The sequence below is a fragment of the Crocodylus siamensis genome, chromosome 7, assembly GCF_052110815.1.
Source record: "Crocodylus siamensis isolate JL-2025a chromosome 7, ASM5211081v1, whole genome shotgun sequence".
NCBI classification, from domain to species: domain Eukaryota; kingdom Metazoa; phylum Chordata; order Crocodylia; family Crocodylidae; genus Crocodylus; species Crocodylus siamensis.
Genome location: NC_143401.1, coordinates 841453 through 865048, shown reverse-complemented (window position 1 = coordinate 865048; position 23596 = coordinate 841453). Strand labels below are relative to the sequence as shown.

Below are 23596 nucleotides of genomic sequence, written 5' to 3'. Positions count from 1 at the left end.
ATCAGCAACTGTCAGGCCAGTCTGGTCAGTGAGATTAAGGGGGCCTAGCAGATGTGACTGGGCTGGCCGGCAGTCCTGGCCAAGCCTCTCTGATTTGGGAACTATTGCAGGCAATGCACTGCTGTGCTCATTTGAGAAAATGCAGAGTCGAAACTCCGAGTGCAGGGAGTGTCAACACACAGGTCAACAGAGCAGGTTCTATAAAGCAGAAATAGCTAGATCACTTGTTGCTAGAGGTTTGAGTCCAGCTACCTTGGATGCTTTCATTCTTTCCAGCCAGGACAAACTTGGGGATTATTTCTTCCCTGGCTTCAGTAGGGTTGCTAACCCTCCAGGAGACTGCTGAGAGTCACCTGGGAGATAAATGATAGGGCATTCGTTAAAATAAATAATAAATGTTCATTCGGATTTATACAATTGTCCAGTGGGTTTTTAGAATGTAATAGTCATATGCATTTGCCTTCCTAATGTCAAGTCATTAATGCTTGTGGTATGGAAAACTTTAGCTAACTAGCTCCCTAGATGGATAGTTGCTTAGGGGCTAAAATGAGATATTGCGTTCTGAAGATGAAGAAAAAAATGAATAAAGCTCCCTGCTAGCTTCTCTGGGGAAGAATACTCAGTTTGTCTGGATGTGAATGGAAGAGCTGCCCAATCTCAAGCCTGGGGAGGGTGGCACTGGTATGTCTTAGCACCAGCAGAAATGATCCCAGCAAAAGAAGTCAGAGACACTATGCACGTAGCAAGCACTTCACCCAGGAGGTCTCTATGACATAAGCTCCATTTCTGAACCTAGCTTTTTGTATCCTTTACAAAGAAGATGACATTGATTTTCTGGAAGTGTCCCAAGATTTTTTATTTTAACAACAAAAAGAGTGTTTTCCTAAGGAAAAGGGAAAGGATTGAGGAGAGAGCAGGGAAAGTATTACTCAACTATTTAGTCTAAGAAATTGAAAATCAAAAGGATCCTCTGACAGATTGATATCAGCTCTAATAGAAAACATGCCGGTCCTAGGAAAACTCTTTCACATCAGCCGGCAGTCTGATAACTTAAACAATTATCTACAATTTGGATTTTTTTTTTAAAATTCCCACATCAATGTGTGTTTTCAAAATGCTCCAGGCACAGATAATTCCACCAAGACAGCAGAATCAGAAATCCCAGGATTATCCAAAACAGACTGAAAATTAGAAGCCATTAGCATTGTTTTACAAATCACTTCTGAGTTCTTTGTGCATTAAAATGACTTCATGCCAGAGGGACGAAACATTATCTAAAAGCACAGGGCTGCAAGTCTTAGAAAAACAAATAATCTCAAAGGGTTGGTTTTTTTGGTAAGAAAGCCTTAGCAGAAATTAAAAGAATTCACAAGCCAAGAGAGAACACGCACTGCTAACAAGAGGTACTTAGCAAGGATCAGCTATGTCCTCATTCAGCGCTTTACCCTGCTGAGTGCTGAGCACTCTGGATGTCCTCCAACCAACCCCTGGGATAAATTAGCAGCGTTTTAGCGAGACTCTGCTGATTTACACTAGCTCAGATTTACACTTTTGTTTAATATCTTTTACAATCTGGCAGTGACACACGTACATACAGAGAGACTCCGCATCTACAATTCACCCAAACTTGTTTTCTTGCAGTTGTTCATAACATCCGTGTAATTGTTAACAGGCCTCTTTGGAAAATGTTTCGATCTTATTGTTTTTACTTAACACAAAACAAAACAAAACCTCAAAACAACTGTGGGCAACCCTGGAAAAACAGCCCACTGTGACCGTCAGCAAGCCTGGGGAAACGTACCAGCGATGCACCCATCAGCCCCCCGATCACAGCAAAGCAGCGTGCAGGGTACATGGAGGGGACCCCACACTGTCAGAATCCCAAACCGTGGGAGGAAAGATATGAAAAACAATGAGAACTCCCTCGCTCTTCTGGATACTTGACTCCAAGATGAACATGGGCCGGCAGTGTGGGGAGGCAGTCAGAAAGGCCAACCGTACCTTGCCGTGCATCCACAGATGCATCTCGAGCAGGTCCAAAGAGGTGATCCTCCCACTGTATGTGGCACTGGTCAGACTGCAGCTGGAGTACTGCGTCCAGTTCTGGACGTCGCACTTCAGGCGGGATGTGGGCAGCATGGAGAGGGGCCAGAGGAGACCACTCGCATGATCAGGGGGCAGCAGGGCAGGCCCTATGAGGAGAGGCGACGGGACCTGAACCCGTTCAGCCTCCACAAGAGAAGGCTGAGGGGGATCTAGTGGCCTGTTATAAACTACTCAGGGGGGATCAGCGGGCATTGGGGGAGTCACTGTTCCCCCGAGCACCGCCAGGAGTGACCAGGAATAACGGTCACAAGCTGGCAGAGGGTAGGTTTAGGTTAGATACCAGGAAGCACTACTTCACGGTCAGGGCGGCTAGGATCTGGAACCAACTTCCAAGAGAGGTGGTCCTGGCTCCTACCCTGGGGGTTTTTAAGAGGAGGTTGGATGAACATCTTGCTGGGGTCGTTTGACCCCAGTATTGTTTCCTGCCATGGCGGGGGGTCGGACTAGATGATCTACTCAGGTCCCTTCCGACCCTAGAAACTATGAAACTATACACAGCCTCTGTCCCCTTTGGGTGACTTGGACCCTCCCTTCCCAGGCCAGGAAAATACTGGTTATGCTTGGGACCAGAGGGTGTCCAAAGGGTGGTTTTCAGTCTGGCTCTAGTGGGGTCTCTTGGGGGAAGGAGGTGGGCTTTCCCTCCCATTCATTCAGAGTACCCCACACCAATACTGTTCTACTCTGTAAGCAATTTTCCATGAGACTGTTTGCCCAAGAGCTGGGCACACACCATGACTCAATAAAATCCTGATGGTCTCCAAATGGGCAGATGGGAACAGCAGACAGAAAATTATCTGAGTATTTTCTAAGAGATTCCATCTGACAACATATACTTCTTCCTTTGAGGTGCCTCCACCTCTGGGACACCACACAGCTGTACCAAGGAAGTGAAACTAAAATCCGGGCAACCACCTGGGAGCCAAGGGATGGGACAGGACACGCTCCCCGGGACTCTCCCTGTGACTGTCATTTTGAAACTTTTTCAGTTAACTTGGTTGAACAATAGGTGGGTTATTTCGCTGTGGCCATCCAGGAAACAATTTCCTGATACAAGAGCTGGTCAGAAAATACTGAGGGAAGCATTTGTTTGTAAACCAATAATTAACAGTCAGGTATGTAATGATCTGATTGGCTGCCAGTGATTTTGTGTGGTTTAATGGGTGTTAGGTAACTACTTTGGAGAAAGCAAGAGTAAAGGGACAGATTTTCAGAACTAAAAATGGCTAGAAAGCAAGCATAATCAATCCAGCAAGCATCCTGGAGTTTGGAAGGAAACCACACACCCTATCATTTGGAAAAATGAAAAGATCAGTCTGGAATTCACAACAGCCTCAGATGAAATCAAACTCTCCTTTGTTCAAAGAAGTTTCTAGGAAGTTTTGCAATTCTTTTTTTTTATATTGATTTTTACCAGTCTCCAGCTTTAGGCACTGTTTGAACCCCTTTGTTTTTCTGCAATTCACTATTGCCCCAGAGAGCTTGTTAACCCTGAAGCAAAAGGCAAACTTTCAGTCTTTTGCCAGCCAGAAGTCATTAATATTTTGATGGGTGCATGACTGTTTTCATATGGAGCTGTTACGGCTTCAAAGATAATGACCTCACGCATGCCTTCCTAACCCAAGCAACAACTTGTTCTGACTTCTGTGAATAAACATCATTTTTATATCATCACTACATTCTCTGTGCCAGTGAAAGGCAATAAACCCTGTGCAGAAAGACATGCTGGCTTTGTCATTCTCTGGCACAGACCTAACCATGCAATACAGCACATGGTGATTCCATGTGCTGGTCAGGTTTGCCGATGACATGAAACTGGAAAGGATTGCAAAGACTCTGGAGGATAGAATTGAAAAGGATCTTGGTAGGTTGGAGAGAGCTGCTTATTTATCAAAAGGATTTTGGTAGGTTGGAGAGAGTGTTTATTTAGACAACAGAATAAAATTCAATGCAGACAAATGTGAGGTGCTACCCCTAAGGAATAGGGTGGCTAACCCTTCAGGATTGGGTCTCCAGGAATTAGATATAAATCTCCAGGAGGCTGATGAAAATCATCTGGGAGATAAATGATAGGGCATTCATTAAAATAAATATTAAATGTTGAATCTGATTTATACAGTAGTCCAGTGGGTTTTAAAATGTAATGGTCATGTGCATTTGCCTTTGTGACATAAAGTCTACGCACTTTATTTAATATAATTACACCATGTAATGAAACCTCCCAGAATAGATTCAAACAGAGTTGACAACCCTAGTAGGGAAAGATAATCAAATACAAAATGAGAGAGAAGTGGCTGGGTAGCAGCGTTGCTGAGAGAGGTCTGGGGGGGGGTTGGTAGAGGAGAGGCTGAATGAGACAGCAGTGTGACACAGTGTTCCTGCTGGGACCAGAACAGGCAATGTCTTGCCCCAGACCGGGTTGTTAAACCTGTCCGTCTTCTACTATTTGATCCTGGGTACTCTGGGCCACATGCTTATGGGAAATCTCCCTTAACTTACCCGCCATGTCTTGATCTCAGGGAAGAATAAAGGAAAGAGAGGTTCCAATGATGGTGAAGACGACCGCAAGCAGCTCCCTACTAATTGTGTTTTCTTGGGACTCCGCCTCCCCTACACCCCATCCACTTGCCAACTGGGTTGTGCTGGTTCCAGGTGCCTAAATTTGCAGGAAGCACTGGCTAGGACTTTCTTAGCATTTTGTTCACTCCTCCTTTGAGGTGGGAGCTTGTCCTTTATAACTTGATTCTCTATCCTTAGCAGGGTTTTGCTACTTAGACCCGTCCATCTATATCATAACCAGATACTCGCCCAACAGTCACAAAATTCATGCATGGTTCCGAAAATCCAAGACGTATCAATTCATCAAAATACCTGGAATAACTCATGAATTCTTGAACTTAAATGCTGATTAACTCATCTAATCAATTCTTGCTCGCATCAATCTTTACCACCTTCAAAATATGAAGATTAATCCTGCCTTAAGCGTGCCCAGCACTTGGGAAATCCGACCCCTTCATCAATAACATTTCTCCAGTTAAATTACAATGGGGTTGGCCCTCACCTGGGTCTAAGGCCCTAATTCTATAACTCACTCTTGGGAAGTCTTCACCTGATGCTCCTTGTTCTGAAGGTGCCTTTTGATGCGTCGTCCAAGACACTGTCCGTGGGCAGCAGGGAACGTATGGCTCTGCTTGTCTCATGGCGCTGTGGCCCTGCCCTGACTGAAAGCTAGAGACCCCTGCAGGTCTCCAGTTGGGCATACTGGTTGTTTGCCCTGGTATGGCTGGGAGTGACTGGTGCATGTGGGCAGCCAGCTTCATCTTTTCTCACCGACTTCCCAGGTTTTTTTAACGTTAGTGATGGGCACAGGATCCTGCCATCATCACCCATTCCCCTCTTCAGCTGCAGCTGGTAAGTACTTATAAACCACAGTGTCAGTGCTGCATGCTGTTCCATCTTCGCCAGCTCTGCACCTGAAGGTAAGTACGGACCTGTTCCTGCCCTTACTGGGCAAACCCCACCAGTGTCTGGCTCTTTGTCCGAGTTGCTCAGCCCCGTGTGATCATGGGGGCACCCTTGAATGGTGTCACTTGGTGACATGCAGTCATAGAGAAAAGCTGGCATAATCTTGAGCTACATCAACAGGAATAGGAGGTGTAAGACACAGGAGGGGATAGCACCAGGCAGGTCTCATGCAGAGCACCATGCGCACGTCTGGGCTCCATGTGCGGAGGGACATGGTGAGGCTGCAGAGGAGAACGATGGATGCTGGGAGCAGCTGCTGGAGACATCTGGGTGCGTCTGGCATGCAGGAAGGAGATGAGGGGGTGGTGGGACATGGTCCTGGTGTTTAAATGCTGCAGAAGCTGCCACGAAGAGGTGGAGCAGGTCTGCCCCCACCGCGAGGAGCATGATGGGCAGCTTCACGTGGCACCATCGGCACTCAGGGCCAACGCAGAGCAGTGAGGCAGTGGCTCGGGCTGCCCGAGGACCACATGGGAGGCGCACCCAGCACAGCCTGGCCCCAGCGCCCTCCTGGGCCTCCGCCATCCTGGCCCAGCTGCCCCAGGGCAGGCTGGTGTGCGCCGCAGGATGAGGTCGCTCCGTGATGTCACGAGCCACACCTCAGGACCTGTGCGTGATGTCACCCTGGCAATATCGTGATCCAGTATCAGGCTGGGTTGCGGTTATGTCATGATGTGATGTCATGACCCTGGGAGGTCATTACAGGGGTGAGGTCAAGGGCCCACAGGCTTGCCACACGTGTGGTGGGGGGAGCACGAAGGGTCAGTTGTCAAGGCAACCGGGGTGGCAACAGCACCCGGAAGCCCGCTGAGCGGCCGGAAGTACGGACCCCTCGTGTGCCCTTTGGCACCGGAAGTGCTGCGGCAGGCACGTCCGGGTTTTTCTCAGCGCGTGGAGCCGCGGAGCCGCTGTTCCCGGGAGCAGCTCCCCCCACCCGGCCTCAGCATGGTGAAGCCGCGCTACAAGGGCCGCGCCAGCCTCAACCCGTCCCGCGCCAGCACCAACCCCGGTACGGCCGGCAGCCCCGCGCTCTGCCCCACGTCTTCCGGCTCTGGGCTGTGCCGGGGGGTTTCTCTTGCCCTTGGACTGTGCCGCTGTTGTTGGGGGGTCTCCTGCTCCTGGGCTGTACCACTGCTGGGGGGGGGTCGCTTGGCTTTGGGCTGTTGGGGGGGGTGTTCTGGTCCTGGGTTGTGCCATTGCTGGGGTTGGGGGGTGCTCTCCTGCTTTGGGGTGTGCCATTGTTCCTGGGCGAGGGGAGGTTGCCCCTGCCCCGAGGTGGTCCCGGGGTGCCCGGCGGTGCTGACCCTCCGTCTCCCCACAGACCGGGTGCAGGGTGCTGGCGGCACCAACATGCGGGACCGGGCAACCATCCGGCGCCTGAACATGTACCGGCAGAAAGAACGCAGGTGAGATCCGCAGCCCCCACCGGGCCCTACCCATGCGCTGGGGCTGGGGCAGATGCAGTCCCCTGGTGCCTGCCCTTCCTGCGGCTGGGGTGGCTGGGACGTGCGCGGGCCCTGAGAGCTCCCCTTCCACCGCCTCGGGAGCCTCGTGTTGAGGGTCTCACTTGCTCCCACACCGTTTGTGTCCTGCATGCCCGGTGGGCATGCTCCCATTTTCGGTGCGTGCGGGGCAGGGCTTCCTGTGTCTCTGCTTCATATTTATAAACCAAAGAAAGTTCACACCAAACCTGCAGTGATTTCCCTTCCTGCACGCACGCTGCTAACGTGTCACTCCAGCCAGCCTGTTCACAGTGCCATAGGCCTGATCTAGTCACACGTGTAATGTGGCCGGTGGGACATGTTAGGTCCAGTCTCCTCTGCAAGATGGAACCAAATGGTGTTTGGTTTGCTGACACAAGCCCCTTGCTGTGGGAGGGAGCCCATAGTCTGTATTAGCCACTCTGCTTTGAGGCTTTCCTTTCAGTTCTGCCCACAGCAGAAGGCCAGAGGCATGGGCCTGTGAGTCTAAGGGAGAGAGTAGCTGATTTGATCTTGGTTGAGGGTCAGGAAAGCAAGGGTACGCTTCACACCTTCATTTTTAACTGCAGCATCTGGTGTCTGAAAGATGTCTGGAGGGTTGTTATTGCACAGTGTCCCTTTGAGTGTTAAGCACTGCTTCTGTCTGTTTGGAGGGCTCTGCCTACCACCCCACGAACGTGTGCATCTGCTGTGTTGGAGGTGCCCTTAGCTTTCTTGGGATGCTGGTTCAAATTAGGTATTTCAGAATTTGCCAGGTTTCATTTTGTTTTGATGGAAGATGCTAGGGATTTTTACTTTTATTCAAACCACACTTTTCTTACGCCAAGTCTTAACTCAGAGAGGATTTGAGGGAGGAGCGTAAAAGCCTAACGTTCAAAACTTCTGGGCTGGTGGCTTGCTATTGATGCAGCTGATGGAAGTTTAATGTCAACTGCTGAGAAGGGACCATGGCATTTTCCTGCAAGATCTTATTTCTCACCCACTTTACTGCAATTTTAATTCTTTTTATAGTTGGAAGAGGGAAAGAGTCCTTGTGAAGCTGGTCTGTTGAGCACCACTGCTGCAAGCTGTAAGAAGCTTCATATGGTTTGTTGAAACCAGCTGTGGATGTCACCTGTCTGCTGCAGTGGTATTTTGGAAAGCTGGAATGCTGGTTTCCCTTTGGTCTGGAAGCATTCCTTCCATTCACCGCTCGAGAGGTGCCTTTATATGGCTGTCAGCAAGTGTTGACTAGAAGCCACAGTGGGTTTTTTAATAACATCTTTGTGAAAATGGACCAAGTCAAAAATATGAAAACTCTTAGCAAGGTGTTTTTCAGAGGCCTCCCTCCCTCCCCTGCTTGGCACAGTCCGTGGAAAAGTGTTGGGCTCCAGTCAGTCACATTGTTGTCTGCTGTGTGGGTGACTGGGATGCCCCCTCATCTCGCAGTGAGCCCAGGGGGTTTTATTGCTTTCAGTGTGCACGTAGGGTGATCAGTTGATGGAGGAGGAAAGGCTGGCTGCAGACCCACATGTCTTTGTGCTCATTCCTTGTGCCCAGATGCTGCCTCCATCCAGATGTTTCTTGCAGTCAGTGTGATTACCTGAGGTCATGTCACTCGGGGTGAGGAGCTTTACCTCTAGGAAAGGCAGGGCCATGCCTGGTTGTTTTTTGGTGAGCCCTTATTCACATAGTCACCTGGGCACCCTTTGCAAGGGTAGCCTTGGCAGTTTGGCCACGTTCCAGCATGGGTGAAGTCTGCCAGCACACACTAATTCCCCACTGTTTCAAGTGTCTGGTCTGGTGTCCAAACACACAACATCGGCCGTCTGAATGCAAGGTCCAGGCGAACGCTGAATATCTAGTGCGTTGGAAAGGCTGAGCTGTGATCTTGTGAAAAAAGATTCTCCCCCTTGCTAGGTGGTTGTGTGCTGCTTCGGGATACTTACATATGTTATCATTTGTTGCACTTAGGAACAAGCGTGGCAAAGTGATCAAGCCTCTGCAGTACCAGTCCACAGTGGCACCAGGCACAGTAGCAAGAGTGGAGCCAAATATTAAATGGTTTGGTGAGAGTTTTTCTGTGTTCCCCCCTCAATGAGCTTGCAGGGGAAGGGGGTTTTGGGTGCTCTGAAGGGGGTGGTGCGCACAGTTCCTGTTCTGTGGGACGCAAGATGAGTTTGGCAAGGCTTCTTAAAGTGACTAGTGAGCTAGAAAGCCTCATTTGCAACTCCTTAAGCGGGCCTAATTTTCATAGAGTGAATACCCTGGGTTTTATGGGAATACAGCCCCTTTTATTGTTCTTTTTACTGTGTTCTGATTTCTAATGGATACTTGTGGAAAAACTAGTGGAAGAAGCCAGTGGTAGGTGTTAGGGCCCATTTTTTTTAAAGCTGTTCATGTACCTAGTTGGATTTTTAATGGTAATTGTGGGCCTATCATAGCAGGGATGCAGCATTGTAGCTGTGATGGGCCTACTTTAGACGTCTGGTCCTCAGGCCTCACGCTGCACTCTGGATAGCACTGGGCTTATTTTGCTGTGCCATTTTTCATGGTTTCCCTCGCATACAAGCTGTGTTTGCACCAGGGGAATATGGCATTCTGCCTGATGGCTGGGATTCCCTGATGTTCTGGGAATTGCCCCAGGCAATGTGACCAACTGAGAGAGCTCCTCTGTGGAAACCTCCCGGGGTCATGGCTTCACATATTTCTGGAGGGGTCATGTGCACTTGATTGAAATGCAGAATATAAAAGTGTAGTGGATTCGCGTAGGCTCTGTTTCCAAGGTATTTCATACCAAGCATCTCCTCAGGCAGGCGTGGTGGAGAATCTGGGTCCAAGTGTTGTTCAGCACTTCCTTGCAATGGACCCTGCCAAAGCTGACACGATAGAGAGCTTGTTCCTCTTTCTGTCTTTAGCATCTGGGGTTTGATTTCAGGTCTCCCTTCCACTCTCAGTAACACAAGAGTATGCTCTCAGTATGGGTTTGCCTGGGCTATATTGTTCCTAGAGTTGTGCTTTTTAAAAGCCTTTTTGAGCAATGGGAAGGAAAAGAGTGGGTATCTCACCATGTGTCAGCCTGGTGAAATCACCTTGCTTTGCCCCAGTTGTTGGTTCCAGGCAGAGCTTCAGTACAGCTGCTTGCTCAGACAGTGCATTGCTGATCAGTGACGCTGATAAATGTGGGAAATGCATTGCCTGCTTTTCCCACAGGGAACACTCGTGTGATCAAGCAGTCGTCCCTTCAGAAGTTCCAAGAGGAAATGGAGACGGTTATGAAGGACCCATATAGAGTGGTCATGAAGCAGAGCAAACTGCCCATGTCCCTTTTCCACGATCGAATTAGACCTCATGTGAGTATCGTTCCTTGCTCCAGACCAGAGGCCTGTCAAGGCTCCTGTTCAGAGCTTTGCTAGGTTTATTTTGAGGTGGTTGCATTTCATCTATGCAGGTGGCTCTGCTGTTCCTTGATATGCATTGCTGGGTATAGACTGTCCTAGAGTCTCTGCTCATCACCAGAGTGTATCACTGTCTTCTCTGCGGTGCAAGGACTGGTGGGACCCCAAAAAAGGGTCTGAGGCTCCCTTGCAACTTTCTATCTTTGAGCTTAGGTCTTGCAAACTGAGCAGCATGTCACTTTGAGCAGAAAGCCTGTGGTACTGCAGAAAGCATCAGCGGCTGACTGTCCAGGCCACTTTTCTGGTTGGCTTGGTGCTGAGCTGACATCTTAGCCTGGGGACAGTGTGCAGTGCTGCTTAGACACGCTATCTCTCAGATGAGATTTGAAAGGAAGGCCCTCTGTATTTTTGGTAGGTAAAGATCTCCCAGCTTCCCTTTTGCAAAGGTCTCTGGGAGAGTCCAACTCCTGTGGCCTAATGAAATTCACTTCTGACCATGATATTTTGCCATGATGAAAGCCCCTTTGTCCAATGATCAGGGGTTTTTTAGGGGCTGGACTGTAGGTGGTCACATCTCTCTGGGAAGTCAGTTGTTCCTGGCCCCAGGTGTGTAGGTGTAACTGCACTAGCACTGCCATCTCCTGCCTGCTTGGGATCAAGTCCTAACTGCTTGCCTGAAGAAAATATGCCTGACCAGCCTGCTTTTCCAAAATCCAGCTCTTTCTGGAGCTGTGCAGAGCTTACTGCCTAGCCGGTAGAGAGTCTGTGGGAGGCATGTGCTGGGAAAGTGCCCCCACCTACATTAGGGTATCATACCTCTTCAGAGATGGCTGCCAGTTAGCCTTGCTCTTATATCTGAACTCGGGGAATGGTCTGAGGCTTAGGGTGTGGACACACATCTGTTTGGAGCCATTTCTAAAGGGGACCAGCCAGGACAGCAGCAACTGTTATGTTCTAGTGGTTACCACAAATAATGGAGACGTAGTGAAACTGTTCCAGTGTTATCTCTGGATGAAGCAGTGTTAAAAGCTGGAGCAGTTTTGCCACATCTGTGTTATTCCTTGTTTGCCCACCAGGAAGGTTTAGAACATAACAGCTGCTGCCCTTTTGCACCTGTTCTTCTTGAGATATTCCAAATGTATGAGCCCTCACCCTTAGTAGCATAGTAGTAGGGTTGGAGTGCTGTGTAGTGTGATAGTCCAGGAAGTGTACAAGAGGCAGAGGTTTTTTGTGATCTCTTTAATGGACGATGTAGATAGGAGAGGTGACGGATACAACATGCCCTTCTTTGGGTCTTTTCCCAGACATGAAAAGTTGATCCAATAAAAGGGATCACAAAAAGTGGACTATACTGCAGAGGAGCTCCTGACAGCATCCGTGTCACAGACACTGCATCTTGGTGCTTGGGGAAGAGATGCTGACCCAGACCCACAGACAGAAAGATTCTTGGCTCTGCCTCTACCTGCAGCAAAATAAGCATGCTCATTGCCTAGTGACAGACTGAGATGGCTTTAGGAGATGGTCTTCTCAGTCTTCTCTGAGGCGCTTGGTGAGAGTGACTGACCCTGGGCTTACAGCAAGCTGCTGATGAAAGTTTTTGCTTGTACAAGCACTTTGTAGTCATCAGTGCTGCTGTTCTGGGAACTCAGCTGACTTTGCTAGGAGTGTGTAACACCATTTGAATGTTTTCCAGAAACACTTATGTTGCATATGACCATAAAGAAACAAGTGTATTTGCTCCTGCAGCCTTGGAGGTCTGTATTCATTAGGCTTAATCTCTTTTGGCAGGAAATTTGCTTTAAAGCATTTTAAGATAAGTTATCATTGTGGTCCTATCCTGACATTTAGCCATCATACATCTTGGTGCTTCTGATGGCACTAGTGACAAACTGGTGCTGGTTTCTTGAGGATGCTAGTTTTGCCTTGCTAACATCCTCTTGCGTGATAAATCCTAACTCAAATATGTGCTTTTATCCTGAGTCAAAAATTCCTGGCCATATAATCCTATTCTCCAGCACATCGAGTTTTAGTTAGCATCAGGTTCCTTTTATCGCATCTACACTGTTCTTTTGGACACGTGTTAGATGTTTTCATATGAAGACTTTCCATGTGCAACTAATAAAAATGTTACCTAAATTAAGGAAAATGTTATTTGAAGCTAAAAAGCACATTACTATGTTAGCGATACTTTTTAGCCATGGAATAGATGTCCTTCCAAGAAAACATTAGCATTTGCAGCTAGTCTTAAAATATACCCTGTTGAGTATAATTATCCTTGACAAAAATCTGTGAATTTGGCAAGATCTGTGCCCTTGTTTGAAAAATAATAAATGATAAGAGTTAATGTTCATCATTGTAGCCTTAACGATATCTGACTACGTCTGATAAAAGAAAGGAAGTGCCATTTGTTTGGCAAGTACAGCACCATGTGTGTTTGCTTTGCCTTTTATTAAACAAACACTTTTGTATTTCTTAAAGGAACGTAAGAAACCTCATGACTTGTTAGGAAGTTGCATACAGTTCTTGTTGCAGGCTCTTTGGAACCAGCCCTGACCTTGTGTGCCGTATGTCTGGAGCCATAGGGATGTTACATGTTTTTTTTCTTTCTCCCAACCTGCCTACCCACAGAATTCCAAAGTTCACATCCTTGACACAGAAACTTTTGAAACGACGTTTGGCCCCAAATCGCAGAGGAAGAAACCAAACCTCTCTGCAGGTGATGTGCAGTCTCTGCTGGAGACCGCTGAGGCCTCTGCTGGGACCTACATCCAGGGCAAGGACCGAGACCTGGTGACAGAAGACACTGGAGTGAGGTAAAAGCTGAAGCAAGTTAGCATTTACATTTCTGAAAAGTGGTGCATGCTGTAGTTCACCCTTTGAGCAGTGCAGCATGCTGCTAATACTGCCCATTTGGGCACTCTATAGACATAGGGAACAAAAGGAGTGAGACGAGTTGCACAGAGCTTAGTATGAGACTTGGATTTTGAATGCTGGCTCATCTTTGCCTGCATATTCGGTCTAGGGGTTGCTTTCATGTTCTATGGAGGTTGGACACCACTGCTGGATAACTGTAGCTGGGGCATTGGCCAGTGCCCAGGTACAAGCACATACCATGGTGCATCCTGTCTGTCATTTTGGCCTCTGCTCCTGTGCCTGCAGAGGGCTTCAGAGAATGTGGCATCCTGGCATTTCCTCTGCTGAAGTCTTTGATGTGCTTCTAGGGATGAAGCCCAAGAAGAGATCTACAAGAAGGGCCAGTCCAAAAGAATCTGGGGAGAGCTCTACAAGGTAATTGGTGCCCCTTACAGAGTGCAAAGGTGGTGCGTATGCAGCTTCCAAGGATTGCGCTCCCTTTCACTTGGAGGATGCAGCACAGAAGCCTTGCACAGATGGGTGGGTCCACAAAGCAGCTATGCTTTGTGTGGTCAGCCCCAGCCTGTAAAGAAAACCAGCCTCCAGTGCCCTTGCATTTCCACAGTCCAGGCTGGCTGGGGCCATCTAACAGGTGGTGTCTCCCTGGGAAGCATGTAGGCCAGGTTTAAAGCTTTCCTGCCTCCTTCCTTGTCAGCCTGTTTCAAGAGTCTGACTCAAAATGGTGGGTGTGGTGCAACCATGCACCTGGACCATGGAAGAAGAAGAGCAGGAAAAGAATAGAGACCCTCCCTCTCCCAAGAATGGTACTGGTGGACCCAGACTCTTGATCTCCAGTCCCAGAGATAGGCCAGAGAAGTTGCTTACCTGCTTCTTGGCCCAAATTTCTGAGTGCAGCTTATGGCTCCTCTCTGCTTACTGTCCTCAGCATTCCTGGGTCTTTAAAGCAAACTCAGTTCTGAACTGCCTTCCAAAAATGAGTGCCCAAAAGGCAAGAAATAGCTGTGAAACACTCACTTTGCCTGAATTGAGCCAATGAAGACTGCTCCCTGCTGTAGATGCCCAGTGGACTGACAGCAGGTTTCCACTTGTGCACACATTACTGAAGGTCTAGGGAATACCTTCACTCTGTGATTCTCTGTAAAACGGTAGCAGTGACTTGCTGTGGAAAGGGCACTTCCCAACTGGACAGGGTATGGGAAAAGCGATGTCTTGAAGAAACATGATCAGGCAGGAGAGACTGAAAATATAGGTTCAAAGTTTTGCAAATACAAAATGAATTTGAATAATTGGAAAGCATGCTGTGGAAAATCCCTGATTGTGTTAAATGGAAGCTTTCTTTCTCTGCAGTGTTTCTGTATGGGAGCATCGTCAATGTTTGTCTGCTGTCATTTTGCTGTCCAGGCTGGTTCAGTGGAAAAGTTAAATGCCTGTGGTGTTAGTCTGAGTTTGAATAATCTTAGAGACTGTGCTTGGATTCCTGGTGGGAAAGGCTTTTAGCTTGAGCATGTCTCTTCAAAAGTGGTGTTGCTTTCTGCCTGAAGGCACAACCATCTCTCTGTGGGTTTTCAGGTGATCGATTCGTCAGATGTGGTTGTGCAAGTCCTCGATGCCAGAGATCCCTTGGGGACCCGCTCTCCGCATGTAGAATCTTACCTTAAAAAGGAGAAGCCCTGGAAACACCTCATTTTTGTCTTGAACAAATGTGACCTTGTCCCCACTTGGGCCACTGTAAGTACAGCCCTGGGGTGGTTCTTTTTGTCACCTCTACATTAGTGCTGTGCCAGTGCCCATGCTGCTGGCAGAGGGCAAAGTGTAATTGGGTCAGTGGGACCTCCTCCCCTGACAGCTTGCCACTGAATTAGCAGCTAGATGGGAAACATGGCCAAGATTGGCTCAGTGGAGCAGCAGTTGCCAGCCATAAATTCTGCTTCCTCTGGCTGGATCTCGCAGTTCAGCTGCTGTCTCTGGTGCGCTAAATGTTAGTCCTCTTCAGTTGCACATCCGCCACAGCTGGTCTGTTTTATATCATTAAGCTAATTTGGGTTTAGCTGCCATGAGAGCATTTTTGGAAAATTGTTCATCTCCTAAAACAATAGGCGGAACTTTAATCGTTCAAAGCACTTAATTAGCACTTTCTTTAGACAGTTGGGTTTGAAACCCAGTCCCTTGCAGCAAGCCAAGAAGCTGTGTTCTGCTGTAAGTAGGCGTGCTATGTGGCTGGGGTCTGTTGCATAGACGTCTCGCTTAGCAGTGTGCTTCCTCTGCAGAAACGCTGGGTTGCTGTCCTGTCCCAGGAGTATCCGACACTCGCCTTCCACGCCAGTCTCACAAACTCCTTTGGCAAAGGAGACTTCATACAGCTCTTGAGACAGTTTGGAAAGGTACTGCACACACGTTTGTTTGGTTTTTTCTTCCTTAAGTCTCTATCCCAAAGCCAGGCATCTCTCTCTGTTCCTAGTTGGTGCCGTGTTAGTGGTTGACTATGAAAAGCCTCTGTTGCTGGGAGTGATTGGAAACCTTGGGACCCTTCTGTCAGGAGCTGTTGACATGTGTACGAAGCTCTGCGCAGAAACACAGAGCCATTTTGTGATGGGTGTCATCTGTTCTACATCCCTCCTATCTGAGGCTGTTGATTCTCTTTGGCCTCCCATTCCTGGTATCGGTAACGCTTGAACACGTGGAAGGGAGGAATGCGCAGCCCGGGAGTTCGTGTCCTGAAGATTGGCACTGTCCCCTTGTAATACCGTTTGCGGAAGACTCTTTGTCTTTCCAAGAGAGACCTATCAAATCAAGGCAGACAAAGTTCTTTGGGTAAATCCGATATCTTTTATTAGAACAACTCAAATAAATATTTGAGTTGGACTAATAAAAGATATCGGATTTACCCAAAGAAACTTGCCTGCCTATATCCTTAGACCAACACGGCTACAACGTACACCCCTATCAAATCGAGGGCACTTTCCCTGGGTAGATGACGGACTTTTTTCCTCTTTAGGCAACATCTGTGTCTTTATCTTGCCCACGAAATCTGTGCATATTTGCTGGGTTTCTCAAACCAAATGCCTTTTAATTTAAAGCATCCACAAGTAATGTCACAACAACTGAATATCCAAGTGACTCACTTCTGCCTCAAACAAAGGCAAAAGCAAGACTTTCCAACATGGATAATTCATTGAAGGCCTGTTGCTGCATACTTAGGCTTCTTTTATTCAAGAGAACTATCTCTTACCATCTGACCTACTTTAGACATGCATTTGCTTTGTGTTACAAAGAAGGGACTAAAAGTTCCAAATTTTAATAGCTTCTTTCTACCCAGCAATTATAATGGTGTGTCATTTCTGAACAGTTGCACACGGACAAGAAGCAGATCAGCGTGGGCTTCATTGGCTATCCAAACGTTGGCAAGAGCTCGGTGATTAATACGTTACGGTCTAAGAAGGTCTGCAACGTGGCCCCCATTGCAGGTGAAACAAAGGTAGGTCTGCTTGGTTGCAGTGTAATCCTGGGAGTGAACCACAGGAGCTGGGTTCATTCAGAACCATGTCGTGAAGTCCATGCAGCCCAAGAGCCTGGATTGATGAGGCTTTTTTTCAGGGATGATTTAAAAAAAACCAAAATGTCCCAAAGCAGTATGGCTAGGAGCAGTAATGTGGTGCTAGCCAAGGGAATGCCAAGACCTGTTCTCGTAGATTCCCATCAGCTGTATCCACTGTGGAAGAGCTGTGCAGGGCAGCTGGTAGAGGAAGGTGACCCAGGAGGGGCTGGTTTCTTTCAGGTGTGGCAGTACATCACCTTGATGCGGCGGATATTTCTCATCGACTGCCCCGGTGTGGTTTATCCATCAGGAGACACAGAAACTGACATTGTGCTGAAGGGAGTGGTGAGTGCCCACAGAGCAGAGCATGCTGGGAGCTGGGTTGTATAAGCTCCAGGAGGCTTGTCAATACCAATGCCAATCCTTTCCCTCTGCTGTCCCCCATCCTGCAAGGATGACTAGGGTCTGTACTCTAGGCAGGATCTGTCAGTGTGCTGGTCCAACCTTGGGGTGGTTTGGATGTACAGAAGTCTGAGCTGTCTGCAAACATGCGTTCACTCAGCGTGAGGATAGAGAAGGAAGGATCGCACGTAGAAAGCAGAAGTGTTTGGGGAGGGGAGTGGGGAATGCAGCCCCTTCCTTAGGCTCCCTGGAGCCTTGGGATGCTGGAACATCTGTTCTCTTCCTTGGTAAAGTGCTGCCTTCCCCTTTTTAAAGCCAAGCTAAAAGAGTTACCAGAGGAAGGAGCAGCAAGAGGGGTTGAGTTTGGGACTGGGTCGCAGCTGTTCTTGTCCGTTGGCACGAGGACCTACAGGGATGTTTCCGGGCACTAACACTTCTTTACCGTTTGCTTTTTTAGGTCCAAGTTGAAAAAATCAAGAGCCCTGAAGACCACATTAGTGCAGTGCTTGAGAGAGCCAAGCCAGAATACATCCGCAAGACCTACAAGATTGACTCCTGGAAGGACACTGAGGATTTCCTTGAGAAGCTAGCCTTTAGGACTGGGAAGCTGTTAAAAGTGAGCCAGGCTGTCCAGCCCTCGGCACTCCCAAGGCTCTGTGTGCCTGCGGGTGGGAAGGCAAATCTGCCTGCTGTCTGTGGGGAATTGGAGAGGTCTGCCTCAGCAGAGATCCCAATCGATGTTGTGTCATTGCAGGGTGGAGAGCCAGACATGCCAACTGTGAGCAAGATGGTCCTCAATGACTGGCAGAGGGGCCGCATACCTTTCTTTGTGAAACCACCCAATGCAGAGCCGGGCCCGCAGGTGAGACCAGCACCTTGCTGCTTTCCCTTGTCACGTTGTTCTTTAGCAGCCCTGCACTGCTCACTGCTGCTGTCAGACCAGTGCTCCAAGCAGCCTCTGCCAGCATACATCTGCCTCTCTTGTCCTGGTGCCTCAGGCAACTGTCACTTGAGTTCAGTGAGGTAGAGGACAGTGAGGTTCAGTGAGGTACAGCCAGAGCTCAGCCATACCCCCTCTGACTGACAGGTGTTTTCTGAGCTGCTCCTTATTGCCAGGCCTTCAGGAGCTTCTGTCATAGTATGTCACAGCTGCATTCACTGTGCTTTGATCTGGGTGGCAAACAAATTTGCTTTTCCAGAGAGAGGTAGGCACGTTGCTATCAGGAGACTCAGTTGCACAGCAGTGACATACTCCCGTCTTTTTAGCCTATTAGGTCTTGTTCCTTGTGGCTTGAGGTGCAGCTCAGTAAGCGGAGTGTGAATCGCCTGCTTTGGTAATTCTGACATTGCATTAAGATCACACTCGTATTGCTGCAAGTTTGCAGGTGCTGGACAAACCCTGCAGAGATGGTGTGCGTGTGTGTGGTTCCTGTTACTCCTCATAGGGAAACCCCTGGGCTGTGTGTGCCCTGCTGGTGCTGCCAGCTTTTAAGATGTGCAGGTAAATGTGAATTGCTGCATTAGCTGAAGACTAGAGTGTGTCCTGACTGCACAAAGTGGCATCTGCAGGTGCTAAGCAGTTCTGAGGCAGCCTCCTGCTCCTCTCTGTCTCTGGAGACAACAGCTGTAACACAAGTCCAGTGACTGATTCTGGACAAACCGTGGGTCCCCTGAGATGTACGTGCCTCAAGTGGAAAGTTGCCATGGCTTTGCCTGGAGGTGAGGGGGCTGTGGTGTAAGTCTCTCTTTTTCTTTCTCTTGCTTCTAGCCCCCTACGTCTTTGGAAGGAGCTGCAGCAGCAACTCAAGCTGACGAGGGAGAGGAGAGCACTGTGCCTGCAGCGCTGGATGTGGAGTCGGCAGCGGGAGGGGAGAGCAGCATGAACACAAAGATGAAGCAGCTTGTGTCGCAGGTTCAGCAAAACTTTGGGAAGATCAACGTGGCTCCGCAGTTCTCCAGAGAAGACCTGGTCCCTGTTGATGTGTCGGACATCGATGAGACAGACTGTGATTCTTCTGCAGAAGGGGAGGAGGAGAAGCCCCAAGACTTGGCTGAGGAGTCAAACTCCCCCCAAGAAAGTGCCGGGGGCAGCTCCAAGGCTGTTGTTAAGGCTTTAGAGGAGAAGATTGCGAAATACAAAAAATTTCTGGACAAGGCCAAAGCCAAGCGGTTCTCAGCAGTAAGGTACTGGATTCTGCTCACTTGAGAGTAAGGAGCTGCGCTGGGGAAAAGACCAGTTCTGCTGCCTCCTTCTGCGATTCATGTTGGCTTCCATTGCTGGGCCAGAACATCCTTAGCAATTGAATGACCTGCTGTCACAAATGCACTCACAGTGGAGTTTCAAAGGAGCCTCTTAGAAACCTTTGATATTCAGACCCATCTGGGAGTCTGCTCCTTGGACGTTGTGAGTTCTCACTCTGTAACTGGCCTGAGTAGTAACCCTGACTCCTGAATGAGCTCTTCCTGGATCTGCAGGAAACCAAGAGTCCCAGACTGTTGTCACCAGGGTTTGCCTATGTCTGAGTTCTGGCAGTGGGTAGCACAGGCCCGGTGTTAGCATGGCTTGTTCTAGGCACATGCCCCCCAGGTCTGTACAGGGTGAAGAGGGTGGGGATGAGGTGTGATTGTACATTTCTGTGCCATAAAGGCAGAATTTGATCTCAGGTTTCCTTGATGCTCACAGCATTACTGGTGTGTTTGATGCTAGGCTCTGTGGGGGATTTAGCACTTCTCAGAGCTCTTGCTGGTTTTTGTGCTGCATGCTGTTTGTGAGCAGGTGAAGTGTGTGGGAAAGAGGTACTGTTGTGCTGGGAACAGTCTCACAGTCCCGCAACACTCCCTCACTGTCTGTGTTGTTGCTTGTAGAATCCCCAAAGGACTGAGCGAACAAGTATTTGCGAAATCTGAGCAGAAGTCTGAGGAATCCAAAGAAGAAGTACGAGATAAAGGTAATGCACGGAGCGAGCAGAGAAGCTGTTTTTAATCTCCGGGGTCAATTTCTTCTTCCCCTAAAAGCTACCTAAAGCCTTCTGGTGAGCTAATCTGACTCAGAGGCTGCCTTGGGAGCTGCAACTAAGTTTTGCTTCAGAGCTGCTAGTGGTTTATCTTGGGTGTAAAGTGTTGTCCCCTGTGGCCATTCAAGTAGGGGCCAAGTCACAGCGTGAGCCCTGTGGCGGTCCAGGCTAGAGAGGAGTTGTGGCCACTTGGCACTTGTAGGACTTAACGCTAGACCAGGCCAAGCAGCCCTTCTGGTATTCAAGGTCTTCTGCCCTTGCTCCTCACCTGCCACCTCTGGGGAGTATCTGAAAATAGTGCCATGCTCCTGAGTTTCCAGGTGATGCTTTCCCCTCCAAAGCCAGCAGGCAGACTGGATTTGGAGGGCGTGTCTGACTGTAAAATGTGCTGCTTGCAGGGTGCATGAAAAAGGGGAAGAAAAGGAAAGTACAAGAGGAGGAGGAGGAAGAGGACCTCTCCACCCGCCAGGCTAAAAAGCCCTGCAAGAAGCTAACATCCAAAGAAGTAAGTGACTTATAATCCTGCCACGGGGTGGGAGAAAACCTGGCTGCCTTTTGTTTTAGATCCCCCACTGAGAAGCTTTGGGAAGGGCTGAAGGGTAGGTGCAAGGAGCAGAGCACCTCTGGGCACGTGGAGACAGCATCATCCATCCCCACTGGCTGAAAGAGGAACATGACCCCAGCAGTAGTGATAGGCTCCAAGGGGACTGCTAACAGTATATGTAAGGAGCCTGCAGACCTCTGTGGGAGGGAGAGGGTTGAAGGGATGGTTCTGCTTGTAACTGGGGGAAGAATTTGGTAGTAACTAAAGAGGAGTCAGTGGATGTGCTGATTTCCCCCAGTGTACACTTCCACTGCTTTTCTCTTGGTGCCGGAGTCAAGCCGAAAGGATCCTTCTGGACTAATCCAGATATTTAACCAAGTCCCTTCAGAACCATCCTTGTCAACTGGGCGCATGGAACAGGGGGCAGATGATCTGGGATCCATTCCTGCTGCAGATTGGGTGTGTGAAGGTGCACTGGTCTGCTGGGTCCTTGGGCCCCATTTCCCCTTCTGTGGTAAAACTTACCCACCTTTGCAATGCATTGTTTGATCTCTACAAGAAAACTATGTAAAAGCTAAATTTGTTTATGCCATTAAAGCTTAGCGTGAAGTTATTTGGGGTCCTTTCCTTAAGAACAGTATGAAACAAATGAACTAGGTCCCAGCTGTTTGGACTTTCTCAAGTCCACTCTGTGGAAAGGGGGTTGGCTTCACTAATGGCTACTTTTGCCTCTTTGCAGAGGAGAAGAGTGGAGAGACAGCAGCGCTCCAAAAAAGTTGGGGTCCGATACTATGAGACTCACAATGTGAAAAATAAGAACCGGAACCGGAAGAAGAGGAGAAACTTGGAGGGACAGAGAGCAAAGCACAAGAAACCCAAACACAAGCAGTAACAGCTGGTGCCTTGATTAAATTTTACCCAAACCTGTTCCCGTAGCATGCAGTTCTTTTTCTTTCTGTACAGCATGTATTTCCAACCTCAGAGCCCAGCCAGCCACGTCCGTCACAGTGACTAAGAGGAGCCCTGCCAGCATTAGCCCATGTTGTAGTCTAGCATGAAAGCTCAGGTACACACCTCCAGAGCCTATTTGGAGATGAGTCAGAAGAGAGTGGGGGAAAACAGCTTCCTGTGTATGTAACAGCCTAAACTGTTGGGAGTGAGAAGAGAGGGTTGATTTAGGAAAAACTTTCTAAGCTATTTGCACTACCAGGGTAGTGAAGTAATGAAACATGGCGCCTGGAGACGCTGGGGGATCTTCATTAGAAGGTTTAAGAACAGGTTAAACCTGTGTGGTGTGCAGTTCATGGAAGGGTGGTTCCTTTTTCAGTGCAGGGGTAAGTGATCTTTGAGGGCCCTTCCAGTCTTGTCTCTTTTTTTAGATTTGATGACTTCATGCTATATAGCTTAAGTCTTTCCATCGCTCTTTAGTTAGCCACATGTTCAGGATACATAATTGTCTCAAACCTCATTAATCATGGCTTGCTTTCCTGGCCATTTTTCCGGATTGTGAAAGGAGCACACAGTTGGACACTGCCCAAAACATTTCTTTGGAAGAAATCTAGGAGAGGGGAGGAGTACTGTAAGGGGAGGCCTACTGTAGGTTGGGCATTCACAGTGCTTCCAGGCTACAGCCTTTCTTGTCTGTCTGTTTTTTTTTTTAAGATGAATTTGACAAGGGGCAGGACAGATGTGCCTAGGGTCTAGTTGTTCTGCCAAAAACTGTTTTGTTCATGCCTTCAGCTGTTGCAGTGAGCAGAGGCTTCATTAAAAGTGGACATGGCATATAGTTTAGATGGGAGATGAAACGGTCATCTTGGCCTGGGAAGTTGCCTTGCCAGGAGCTCCCATTACTGCAAAAAGCAAAAGCATGTGTTTGCTGCTGAGGACACTTGGCAACACGATTCTTGAATGGTACGTGCCTTCTGGTGTGTTGGAAGCTGTCTGATGCGTGGGCGCTGGTGTTTAAAGTAATCTCGTCTTAATTTCCCTGCTGGTTTCAACCTAAGAGCTTTTCAGGTTGCTTGCTTGCTCTTATGTCTTCAAGGTGAAAAACATGACTGGTTGAGAAGCGACTCTTCTGGAAAGCTGGCCCCAAAATGAAGGTTAAACTTGGTGGGACTCCTGTTCTCTGGAGCTTTCCAAAGTGATGGGCTTGAGATGGCCCCAGCTGCATTTTGTTCCTGTGTATGCTGTTAGGTTTTGTTGCAATGAACAGGCCTGGAAACATGGACGATCCTGAAGGGACGAAACACCTCAAGTCCCTTTGTAGTGCACGTGTTGACTGTGACTTGGTTAGTGAACCAGGCTCAGCACTGCCAGTTTGTCAGGAACTTTGAACTCCAGAGCATTTCTGGCAAAGATGGGAGCCTGGGAAGCATTAGGACTTAGAGAAGAGCTGAGCAAGGAAAAACTGAGGCAATCGATCAGGAAGTATTGTTTTATAAGGTCAGTAATGACTTGTTAGTCCCCTAAGGAGATTTCCATCTCCAAGCTGGACTCGTGCCACTATTCACTAGGAAACAGTTGATAGCACAGAACAGACTGGATGATCAGGCTAGCCCTTCAGAGAACGTGGAGAGTGACTGAGAGGTACTTGCTGTCCCTTGTCCAGTGGCGGTTTGGGTTTTCAATATCTCTTCAAAAAAACTTCCCAGGTTAGTTTGTGCTCAATTGCTGCAGGACGCTGCCGCTTCCTTTCAGAGTGAAAAGTACTTTATAGTGCTAGACCAAGTGTACAGTAT

At 48.5% G+C, this 23596-nt stretch overlaps 1 protein-coding gene across 1 annotated transcript; it reads left to right on the top strand.

Moving 5' to 3' along the window:
- Positions 1 to 6483: 6483 nt before the first annotated feature.
- Positions 6484 to 21784, top strand: GNL2 (G protein nucleolar 2). The gene is made up of 16 exons (XM_090058093.1): positions 6484 to 6637; positions 6950 to 7034; positions 9063 to 9157; positions 10302 to 10441; positions 13115 to 13299; positions 13708 to 13774; positions 14930 to 15088; positions 15628 to 15741; positions 16707 to 16835; positions 17136 to 17240; positions 17755 to 17913; positions 18052 to 18159; positions 19066 to 19481; positions 20163 to 20245; positions 20710 to 20816; positions 21595 to 21784. Exons 1-16 carry the CDS (start codon positions 6574 to 6576, stop codon positions 21745 to 21747), a joined length of 2169 nt encoding a protein of 722 aa, XP_089914219.1. The 5' UTR covers positions 6484 to 6573; the 3' UTR covers positions 21748 to 21784.
- Positions 21785 to 23596: the final 1812 nt, after the last annotated feature.